Here is an 11,701-nt window from a genome sequence, read left to right as displayed (position 1 = left end):
AGAGAGAGAGAGAGAGAGAGAGGGAGAGAGGGAGAGAGAGAGGGAGAGGGAGAGAGAGCGAGAGAGAGAGGGGGAGAGAGGGAGAGAGACAACTTCACCCTTGGTGAGACCAAAATTGAAAATGTCACAAACTACACATACCTCGGGCTGAAGATAAATGCCACTGGCAAGCTAAATTTGGCTAAACATATTTTATCCCAAATTTGAAATACTTTACCCTGATTTTAAAACGTTAAACAAGAAAACACAACTTCAATATTTATTAGGTGAAAAACAAGATTGTATCTTACTAGCAGCAAGATACATTGATGCCTGTCACAAAAAGAGGGAGGAGTCAACAAATCAGTGATGCGCCCACACACACACACACACACACCACACCACACAAACACGCACACACACACACCACACCACACACACACTGAATTATAAATTGTTTGTAGAATTCTACGATTCTAAAATGTTAATTTGTTTTACTTTTTTAAATGTATATACATACATGTTTTTGTTGCATATATATCTGTTCTAGATTCAATGTAAACACTATGCTTTGGCAATACATTGTAACAATTGTCATGCCAATAAAGCACGAATTGAATTGAATTGAATTGAATAGAGGTATGAAGCCTAAGCACAAAATAAATGTTTAATCCGTGTAAAAAGTCTGCTGCAGTTCATATATCCATCATATATCCTCAGTCTGTCTGGCATGAAATGTAAAACATATGCGGGCATAAGAGCTTATTACCAAGAGTCATACGTTATATCTGTCAACTGACCCATAAGTCCTCAAACCCCAGATCATAATAACTATCATCATCATACAAGCACGATCATGCTCTCTGTATTTATTAAAAGATTAAACCAGACATCTGTCATTTAGATCACATTTAGATTCTGATCTCTGGATATCCCAAGCCATCAACAAACAAACAAACAAATAAATACATTTTAGATCACATTAATATTTTGATCCCTGGATATCCAAGGCCATAAATAAATAGATAAGTAAATAAATAAATAAAAAAATTAATTTTAGATCACATTTACATTGTGATCCCTGGCCATAAATAAAAAAAAGAAAAAAAGAAATAGAAATAAATATATACACACACACACACACACACACACACACACACACACACACACACACACACACTCTCTCTCTCTCTCACCCCCACACACACACACACACACACACACACTCACACACACACACACACAAGACTCTTCTCTATATAATGAATTTATTTTATACAGTAGACGAAATACCTAGTGGTTGAAATATGCAACTGCAGGCTTATTTTCCATCCGGGAACGATGCTTGAAGTCGAGTTGCATGACAGGACTTAGTTATCTGAAGCACCACTACATGCATAAAACATTTATACGCGGTTTCCTCTACAACTCAGATATACTAATATGCATTACACTTTTCAAACGTAGCTGTATTAACCTTAACGTACTTGGTTTAACTCACACATGACAAGGAAGGCTGACACCGAGGAGGATTGTGGGTAATGGCATTATTTGCAACTTTAGTTTATGTTTGACATGCTTTATTGAACGAAATAACATTTGATTCAGTTAAAATGTGCTTAAACATATAATAATGAATGTATTGTCACGCCTTCTCTAGTGCAGCTCAACCAGGTCTCGTCCCATTCGTCTGTATTTGTGATATCACAAATGCCGGAAAATATGCGTTGTAGTCCAAACGAGTCGTTCGTTGTAGTTTTTGAAAAGTGATTTCTGTTAAATAAAATATCTCCTTTTGAAGTGGACTTTGAGCTTTGAACTCTGCAGATCTTTTTTATGCTCAAACAGCAACATGACAGCCTAACTAAAGTTGAAAAAGCATAATAGGATCCCTTTAAATCACAGTATATTTTACAAAATGGCATTTTGAAGGATTATAAGAGTCCAGGTGTTCAAATTGTTTATTATAGAAAATTTGTGTTAACATCTTTTTTTTTCATCTTATAATTTTCTTACAAACATAGATTTTCACTTCACAAGACATTAACTGATGGACTGGAGTGCTGTGGATTATTGTGATGTTTTTATCAGCTGTTTGGACTCTCATTCTGACGGCACCCATTCACTGCAGAACATCCATTGCTGAGCAAGTGATATAATGCTACATTTCTCAAAATCTGATGAAGAAACAAACTCGTCTACATCTTGGATGGCCTGAGGGAGAGTACATTCTCAGCAAATTTGGACTATTCTTTCATATATGCATTCTTCAGTGGGATTTGGTGAAGGCTATACATTATGCAGTTACAAACATCAGCCAATAGGTCGCGCTGATGCTCAACTACTTAACCAAAATGCATTTTTAGTCGAGATTGGTTATTATTACAGAGATAAAGGCCCAATGTACTGTTCCCAATGCATTAGATTAAACAGTGAAAGACAATCTAACTGCCTCTGTTTGACACAAAGATTAACAAACTCAGACGTAGTCTATCGCTTGTAATGTGATCTTTGCATATATCAGTTTTAACCAGTGGCTTTAATGCTGACAAAATATCCATCAGCTCAGTATTTAGACACAGCGGGATCTGAGCGGGAATTGGTTCACGTTGAGCGTGAGCAAAATATTAACGGAGCGCTTGCTTGTGCGGTTAGAGCGACTGAGTGGAGCGCACGTCCATAGAGCGGAAAACGTAGCGGAGCGTCACACCGCTCCGCTTCGCTCACATGCTCTGTTCCCAATGCATTAGATTAAACAATGTATACAGTGAAAGACAATCTAACTGCCTCTGTTTGACACAAAGATTAACAAACACAGACGTAGTCTATCGCTTGTAATGTGATCTTTGCATATATCAGTTTTAACCAGTGGCTTTAATGCTGACAAAATATCCATCAGCTCAGTATTTAGACCGTTTGTGCAAAACCATCCCTGAGACAACCGAATTAGAGCATTTCAACATAAAAGAAACGTGATACAAAAGATGCAGTCAAGTATTTTGAATATTATTAATTCACGTTACTTCAGTCAAACAAAGTCGTCTAATATATAAATGAGTTCATAACACTATTATAGGCTCGAGGCCTTATAAACTCTATGAAACCAAAGCCTATGTGTGTCTACAGCTCTTCTGGAGTGTTTATGTCTGTAGATGCCGCTGAAACCACCATGTAACCTTTTCCTGGAGGTATTCCCGCAGCAAGCGCTTTAGTCCAGTCTTTTGTGCCCCGAAATGTCAGAAGGATTTCAAACACTGGAACACATCAGCACATGCTAATTATACACTACGGGATTATGATGGCAGTATGTAAAAGCGGAGTCAGAGAATGTGATCACCTTGGTTAATGGCTAGGATTTTAGAGTGGAAGTTTTTGGGGTTTGGTCTCTTCACCATGTACTCGTCAATCGGCAGCCGCGCCGTGCGAACGTCGAGCTCTTTCGCCCTCGTGTAGCTTATTTTCTTAAAGAATACAGCATGAGATCATGTTTAGTTTAGCTGTTTCTTCACAATAAAATCTCTCATTAATGTACCTTTTATAAATGACAATATGAACAAGTATGAGTCTCACCTTTTGTATGGTTTCATCCACTAAACCTCCGAGGATGTAGACTTTATCTTCCTCCACGTACTCTAAAGCTAACAGGGAAACAAAATAAATATTTACGTAGAACTGAAACGAAAGAAATAAGGTATTGTAAGTTACTTACTAATTTTATCTTGACTTTACGACTTAACCTTAATATCCCACTCAGACAATTTTACTTTCGCATCTGACTCATTTATGATTGGAATACAATATTCAATGTGGAAAAATGACACAGATGTTGCTTAAGGCAGTGTTATTGTTAACTAAAATTAAAACTATTAAAAATTGTTTTCTGTAATTGAATCAAAGCTGAAATAAAACATAAATAACAGATGAAAAACTAACACTTAAAAGAACACTCCACTACTTTTGAAAATAGGCTCATTTTCCATCTCCCCTAGAGTTAAACAGTTGAGTTTTACCGTTTTCGAATCCATTCAGCCGATCTCCGGGTTTGGCGGTAGCACTTTTAGCTGTAGCTTAGCATAGATCATTGAATCTGATTAGACCGTTAGCATCTCGCTCAAAAATGACCAAAGAGTTTCGATATTTTTCCTATTTAAAACTTGACTCTTCTGTAGTTAGTTACATCGTGTACTAAGACCGACGGAAAATGAAAAGTTGTGATTTTCTAGGCCGATATGGCTATGAACTATACTCTCATTCCAGCGTAATAATCAAGGAACTTGATACTATACCATGGGTGCCGCAGGCGCAATGATATTACGCAGTGCCTGAAAATAGGCTAACTTCCGTCAACATAATCAACGTGACCACCTGCTTGCACAGGGAGCGTGCTGGGGACTATTTTCAGGCGCTGCGTAATATCATTATATATATTGGTCATTTTTGAGCGAGATGCTAACGGTCTAATCAGATTCAATGATCTATGCTAAGATAAGCTAAAAGTGCTACCGCCAGACCCGGAGATCGGCTGAATGGATTAGAAAACGGTAAAACTCAACTGTTTAACTCTAGGGGAGTTGGAAAATGAACCTATTGAACCTAAATAGCGGAGTGTTCCTTTAAAAAAAGACAAATAAAAAAGGTTAAGTTGACGTGCTAAATAAAAATATATAAAAATAAAAGCGATTAAAAATCTTAAGAAATACTATAATAATATATAAAGTTGTTTCATATTACATTGTTTATATAGAATTTTGATAAAAAAATGCCACAAAGACAAACATTTTCACCATTTGAAAGTGTGCGCCAATGAATCATACACAATAAAACCAGGACCGTGCACTTAAAAAAAGTAAATAGGGTAAATTTTGATTTCATGTTTTGTTGACTTTTAACTAATATGCGCGACATGAACCTTCACTTGCGTCCGGGGTTAAATATATCACATCTTCAGAGGGAAACAGATGAAACCAGCTCTCCTCAGTCACATCAATCTGTGGGATTCAGAGACACAATAACAAAACTCGTTTACTGTACATCATTTCTACGATTCTGCTTCTACTATTGAAGGTTTTCAAATTAAGAGTAGACTAACCAAATAATTCAGGAAGCCGTCATTCATCCGAACACATTCTTTATACAGCAAACTGTCCTTTTTTAACTCCGTCAGAAATATGCGGAATGGCTGCAAGGCTTTCTTGTTGCATCCGTAGAGGCGCCTGATCTGACATGCAAGGCGGCTGATTTCCTGTGAGAAAAAAAAATTATGACAAAATAAAAATCTCACTCTCCTTATCAAGCAATCAGGGTCAGGTATCAACCTGCCAGACCATGGTGTTTGTTTAGTAAATCTCACTTTGGCAGACAGACAGTCAGTCATGCTGAGATCAACACACAGGCCAGGTCCTGCTCCTCTGGCCTCCTCCAGTCTCTCTTTGGTAATCGCTTTAATGACACGTTTACTGAGCTGCAGCTCATTCACATCTGCAAGATAAACATCTAATCCGTTAGGAATTCCCGTATGCAATAGAATATACACTACTGTTCAAACGTTTGGGGTCACTTGGAAGTTTCTGAGAGGCTCTTCTGCTCACCAAGGGTGCATTTACTTCATCAAAAAAGAGTGAAATATTATTACAATTTAAATAAAAATAATATTACAAATTAAATACATAAAAAAAAAAGTAATTTATTTCTATGATCAAAGCTGTATTTCCAGCATCATTACTCCAGTCTTCAGTGTCACATGATCTTCAGAAATCATTCTAATATGCTGATTTGCTGCTTAAGACACATTTCTGATTATTATCAATGTTGAAAACAGTTTTTTTTGTGTGGAAACCATGATACATGTTTTTTTTCTCCCAGGATTCTTTGATGAATAGCAAGTTCAAAAGAAAAGCATTTATTTGAAATGGAAATCTTTTATAACATTAACATGACTTACCTGCCACTTTTGATCAATTTAATGCATCCTTGATGAATAAAAGTTTAGTGCTGTCAAGCAATTAATCGCATCCAAAATTTAAAGTTTTTCTTTACATAATGTATGTGTGTATACTGTGTAGAGCCCGACCGATATGGGTTTTTTGGGGGCCAATGCGATACCGATATTAGGGAGTAAAAAAAAGACCGATATCGATATATCGGCCGATATTCTTTATGTGCACGCTATATTATAGTACAGTATAGTCAAAAGTTTGACTGGTACTGTATATAGAATACAGTATATAGCCTACATAAACAGAATATATATACATAAACACATTTTTTGCAATGATAACTCAAATGTGGTGATCAAAAATGTGACAAACATAGGCCTATGTAGTGGAGGCAGGGTATTTAACAATTTAACAATAAACTTTATTATTCAAAATGAGGCTGACATCAGTGCACTTAACAGTAAATTTCACTTCACTTATTATAAATAACTTAACACAAATAGAACAAAATATATATAACTTGAATTAAGAAATTAAACAAGGTAACTGTGTAGGGCAAGCAAGCTACTGCCAAACCAACAGGGGCAGGTTTATGCAGGAAGCACAGCTTTTCCAAATGTTAACATCTAAAATGAATAAATAATAATAATTAATAATATATTTTTTTCACAAACTGTGTTGTTTATTTTTTGGTAATCCAATGAACATGCAGAACATTCATATTTAAATCGTCTTTTTGCAGTTTAATATTCACAGACACAGTCAATGACTATATATATTTGTCTTATTTTTGATGAATAAATAAATATATATATATGTACTGACCTTTTTTTATTTATTCATCAAAAATAAGACAAATTCCATGAAATTTCGTGTTATACAGTAAATTCCGTTTTTATGACTGTATTAAAAAAAAAAAAAGAAAAAAAAAAAGTGACGTGACATGACATGTGGCTTTAGTGGAATTAGTGCTCTGCATTTACCCATCCAAAGTGCACACACACAGCAGTGAACACACACACACCCGGAGCAGTGGGCAGCCATTTATGCTGCGGCGCCCGGGGAGCAGTTGGGGGTTCGGTGCCTTGCTCAAGGACACCTCAGTCGTGGTATTGAAGGTGGGAGAGAGTGCTATACATTCACTCCCCCACCTACAATCCCTGCCGGTACGAGACTCAAACCCACAGCCTTTGGGTTACGAGTCCTCTAACCATTAGGCCATGACTTCCCCCACGATTAACACGATTCCGTCCATGTTTTCTGTATCTCGGAAATCATAGGGCCCTACTAATGTAGCAAACGAATATGATAAGCTCATTGTCATAAATAGAACGATGCAACATCACTGATTATAATGGGTTCTATTTTACACCGGACGCGTGCCGCGCAATGTGATGTGACCGATGTGATAAGCATGAGCTCTGGGCCGCGGCGTCCAGCCGCGATCAGCTCCGGTGGCCGTAACACAGGCTTTAATGCGCCGCAGAGGCGTGCCGTGATGCGCAGATCAGCTCTAGTCACTAACGTCACTGAATCTGCTGTTAAAAATGATCCATCCATTTATCACATCATCATGCAAAACTAAGAATTGGAATCGTTGTAATGTGACGATCAAATATAGGTGCCGGTGGGTGGCAGGCGGATAATCTGAAGCAGCGGACTGGGGTGAAGTTTGAGCTCATCCGTTCATCTCTACATTACACTGGCCTGGGTCGCCGGTAGCAAACAATGGCGTGCGCTCTGCTGGACAAACTAAGTAATTACACCATTCAGAAGCATTTAATCTGCGTTATATGCTCTGTAAAAAAAAAATATTAATATCGGCGGCATATTCGCAGATACCGATATATCGCCGACAGGCTCATATCGGCCGATAATATCGGCCGGGCTCTACTGTGCATATTTATTATGTATATATAAACACAAGCATGTATATATTTAAGAAAAATAGGGTATGTTCATATATTAAATAGATTTATATATAATATAGGAATATAAATATGCAAATGTATATAAATGTAAACATTTTCTAAATATATACCGTGTGTGTGTGTGTATTTATATATACATAATAAATATACACCATAGACACACATATTACGTAAACAAAAACGTTGATTTTGGATGCGATTAATCGTTTGACAGCACTAATTGTTGTAATACTCCAAACTACATCTAACAGCACTCTAATGGTTCAGAAGAGAAACAAGGCTAATTTTTTACAGCATAAATGAGTGTTTATGCATTAAAACATATAGCTGCCTTTCTCCGTTTAACAGGATGTTTAAAAGAACAATATGTATAATGCTGTTCGCGTTATATAAATATAAAACGTATATGTATATATATTTAAGTGACCATGAATTCCATACAATTTAAAATGTAATTTTAATTTTTAAAACCAAGATAGTCCATATAGGCATGTATGAATGGGACATGAAAATGTACTTCACACAGTAAGATTGTGAGGTAACGTGCTGTATTAAAACCCAATCACCTTTATTTAGTTTGTTGAGCTTCTTTCTTTGTTTCTCCTCTTTTCTTTTGCTTCTCTTCGCCTCCAGCCTCCTCTCCCAGTTGCGCTGCTTGCGCATGACATTCTTCTGCAGAAGCATTAAAACGGGTGATGCACAGGAGATGTATTTATCTCAGTATTATTATTATTATTATGACTCAGTGTCGCCTTACAGAGCACGTGGTCTGCTGTCTGTCACACAAGGGCTCGAGCGCCACATCGATGCGCAGGAACTCCAATAAATCGTCTGCACAACAACAGCTCTCTTCTTCCATTTGGTTTAATGTCTAAAGTGGGATGAATGTATATTCCCCACACAGCACCGACAGTCACATCAAAATGTTTCGAATAGAAATGCAGGATGAAACGAGGACAAAGTGAAAGTAAGCTTGACGCTATGCTGCTAAAGAGCACCTCCGCCCAACTGAAAGAGGAAGCAAGGCATAACTGAAATACCTCAGATATATAAACATCTAAATGTCCAAAACCTTTCATAAAACTTGCAAACCACACACACACAGCACCTCGCTTCCGCTCGCGCTACTCTGGCGCTTTGTGATGACGCAACTACCACGCTGTCGCTGTTACTGTAACTTTTGGGATTGTGTACAATTTGGATTAATAATGGAAGAAGACAAATAAAGCTTATATACTTATAATGACAGAATTAGATGATTTTCATTCATAAATAGGCTTAAAATCTTTGTTTCTCCTCTTTTCTTTTGCTTCTCTTCGCCTCCAGCCTCCTCTCCCAGTTGCGCTGCTTGCGCATGACATTCTTCTGCAGAAGCATTAAAACGGGTGATGCACAGGAGATGTATTTATCTCAGTATTATTATTATTATTATTATTATTATGACTCAGTGTCGCCTTACAGAGCACGTGGTCTGCTGTCTGTCACACAAGGGCTCGAGCGCCACATCGATGCGCAGGAACTCCAATAAATCGTCTGCACAACAGCTCTCTTCTTCCATTTGGTTTAATGTCTAAAGTGGGATGAATGTATATTCCCCACACAGCACCGACAGTCACATCAAAATGTTTCGAATAGAAATGCAGGATGAAACGAGGACAAAGTGAAAGTAAGCTTGACGCTACGCTGCTAAAGAGCACCTCCGCCCAACTGAAAGAGGAAGCAAGGCATAACTGAAATACCTCAGATATATAAACATCTAAATGTCCAAAACCTTTCATAAAACTTGCAAACCACACACGCACAGCACCTCGCTTCCGCTCGCGCTACTCTGGCGCTTTGTGATGACGCAACTACCACGCTGTCGCTGTTACTGTAACTTTTGGGATTGTGTACAATTTGGATTAATAATAGAAGAAGACAAATAAAGCTTATATACTTATAATTACAGAATTAGATGATTTTCATTCATAAAAAGACTAAAAAAAAAGAAATTAAAGAAAACAGCTGCATTTTAAAAAATGACTTAAAACTAGTGCTGTCAAACGATTAATCGCGATTAATCGCATACAAAATAAAAGTTTTTGTTTGCATAATATATGTGTGTTCTGTATATATTTATTATGTATATATAAATACACACACATGCATGTATATATTTCAGAAATTTTTTATTTTCTATATTAAATATATTTATTTATAATATAAATTATATGAATATAAATATAGAGATGTATGTTATGTATGTTAAATATATAATGTATGTGTGTGTATTTATATATACATAATAAATATATACAGAACACACATATATTATGCAAACAAAAACTTTTATTTTGTATGCGATTAATCGCGATTAATCGTTTGACAGCATGATTAAAACAATAAATTGTCAATAAATTCAATATGCTTTTATATAGTATAACCCATATACCTTTATTTTTGTGCTATTTATTTGTTTCTGAACATCTGCTTGTGGATTATTGTTAAAATGTTTAAAATGATCATTACACAGCAAATGAACATGCATGTCTTATTGATCTTTTACAGGTATTTACCAAATTATGCATCTGTTGGAACAAATTTAGTTTCCAAAAGCCGACATTTGTTGTTTTCCGGTCATTAAATCATGCATGTCCACTTTTACCTGTGGACAAATAGCAACAAATGATTTGTTGTGTTGATGTTTTATGTGCTTACGTGTTTTATATATATATAGCATTTTCCATGTTATTTTACTATACCTGTACTTTGTTATCTATATAGTTTCTGTAATGAGTTCCACATTATTTTCATGCATTGTTAACCAGACGCTTTTATGATCCAAAGGAATTTACAAGACAGGAGTACAGCCTACAACGTAAGTGATTCATAATCACAATGAAGTTGCATCAATGCATTATAGTGCAAACCCTCATAAAAATTCCAGACGAGACAAAAATACATTGTATGGGTCAAAATTATAGATTTTTCTTTTTATGATATTTTATGATATTAGGTAAAGATCATGTTCCATGAAGATATTTTGTAAATCTCCTACCGTAAATATATCAAAACTTAATTTATGATTAGAAATATGCATTGCTGAGAACTTCATTTGGACAACTTTAAAGATGATTTTCTCAATATTTAGGTTTTTTTGCACCCTCAGATTCCAGATTTTCAAATAGTTGTATCTCGACCAAATATTGTCCTATCTTAACAAACCATACATCAATGGAAAGCTATTTATTCAGCTTTCAAATGATGTATACATCTCAATTTCACAAAATTGACCCTTATGACAGGTTTTGTGGTCCAGGGTGTCTTTATTGAGGAATCCCAGTGTCTGCATGTGACAAAGGGAGTTTTCATGTCTTTGATTGTTTGGAGGACACAAACCCCCATACCTAAAATGAGTCTCATCAGACGAGAAGCTCCTGCCAACAATATCTGTCTTCTAATATATACGAATGTAAACATAAAACAGAATGCTGACATAAAGCGTATCTAATTTTAGACACATGTTTTTGTGATTGGGAAGCTGTGGTGGCGGTTTTGTGAAGGATGAAGCATGCAAATCTGTTGAATGATCTTTTATCTTTACACACAAATGCAATCAGACTGGTAACAAGTGAAAATTGGCTGCGTCCTGCTTCTGTGAGTCAAAATGACGAGCACTACTTTCTCATGAGCAATGAATAAAATAAAAAAAAAAGACGGCATGTGAGTTTCTAATGAATGAGGCTTGTGATGAAGTGATCGCATCTGGACTGAAATCATAAGCTGTGAAATGTAATATGCAAGAAAACCTGCTGGGGAACATTTTCTCATTTTCTTGAGAAAGTGTATAATTTACTCAAAGGACGAATGGATTTT

The 11,701-nt window shown here is 36.2% G+C and overlaps 1 protein-coding gene and 1 long non-coding RNA gene across 2 annotated transcripts; both read right to left on the bottom strand.

The window, feature by feature from the left end:
* Positions 1–2,676: 2,676 nt before the first annotated feature.
* Positions 2,677–8,964, bottom strand: LOC107553527 (tRNA methyltransferase 10 homolog B-like). Its single transcript, XM_016235789.1, has 8 exons — positions 8,604–8,964; positions 8,413–8,518; positions 5,330–5,457; positions 5,069–5,221; positions 4,889–4,967; positions 3,550–3,617; positions 3,317–3,440; positions 2,677–3,233 (listed from the first exon to the last, which is right to left on the bottom strand). The coding sequence occupies exons 1-8, from the start codon at positions 8,703–8,705 to the stop codon at positions 3,100–3,102; spliced, it is 894 nt and encodes a 297-aa protein (XP_016091275.1). The 5' UTR covers positions 8,706–8,964; the 3' UTR covers positions 2,677–3,099.
* A 191-nt stretch (positions 8,965–9,155) lies between these two features.
* LOC107553528 (uncharacterized) lies at positions 9,156–9,660 on the bottom strand. The gene is made up of 2 exons (XR_001604968.1): positions 9,306–9,660; positions 9,156–9,211 (listed from the first exon to the last, which is right to left on the bottom strand). It is a non-coding gene; the product is annotated as an uncharacterized lncRNA (long non-coding RNA).
* Positions 9,661–11,701: the final 2,041 nt, after the last annotated feature.

Source organism: Sinocyclocheilus grahami, unplaced genomic scaffold (assembly GCF_001515645.1).
Source record: "Sinocyclocheilus grahami isolate Dianchi unplaced genomic scaffold, SAMN03320097.WGS_v1.1 scaffold474.1, whole genome shotgun sequence".
Lineage (NCBI taxonomy): Eukaryota > Metazoa > Chordata > Actinopteri > Cypriniformes > Cyprinidae > Sinocyclocheilus > Sinocyclocheilus grahami.
The sequence above is the reverse complement of the archived record's forward strand: the minus strand, read 5'-3'. Positions and strand labels throughout refer to the sequence as shown.

What these genes read in the sequence shown, in the direction of transcription:
- LOC107553527 (XM_016235789.1), bottom strand. Translation starts at nt 8,705, where the DNA reads ATGGAAGAAGAGAGCTGTTGTTGTGCAGACGATTTATTGGAGTTCCTG. An exon ending in GCTCAACAAACTAAATAAAG is followed by an intron (nt 5,458 to 8,412) that starts GTGATTGGGTTT and finishes TTTATCTTGCAG; the next exon opens with ATGTGAATGAGCTGCAGCTC. An exon ending in CTGACTGTCTGTCTGCCAAA is followed by an intron (nt 5,222 to 5,329) that starts GTGAGATTTACT and finishes TTTTTCTCACAG; the next exon opens with GAAATCAGCCGCCTTGCATG.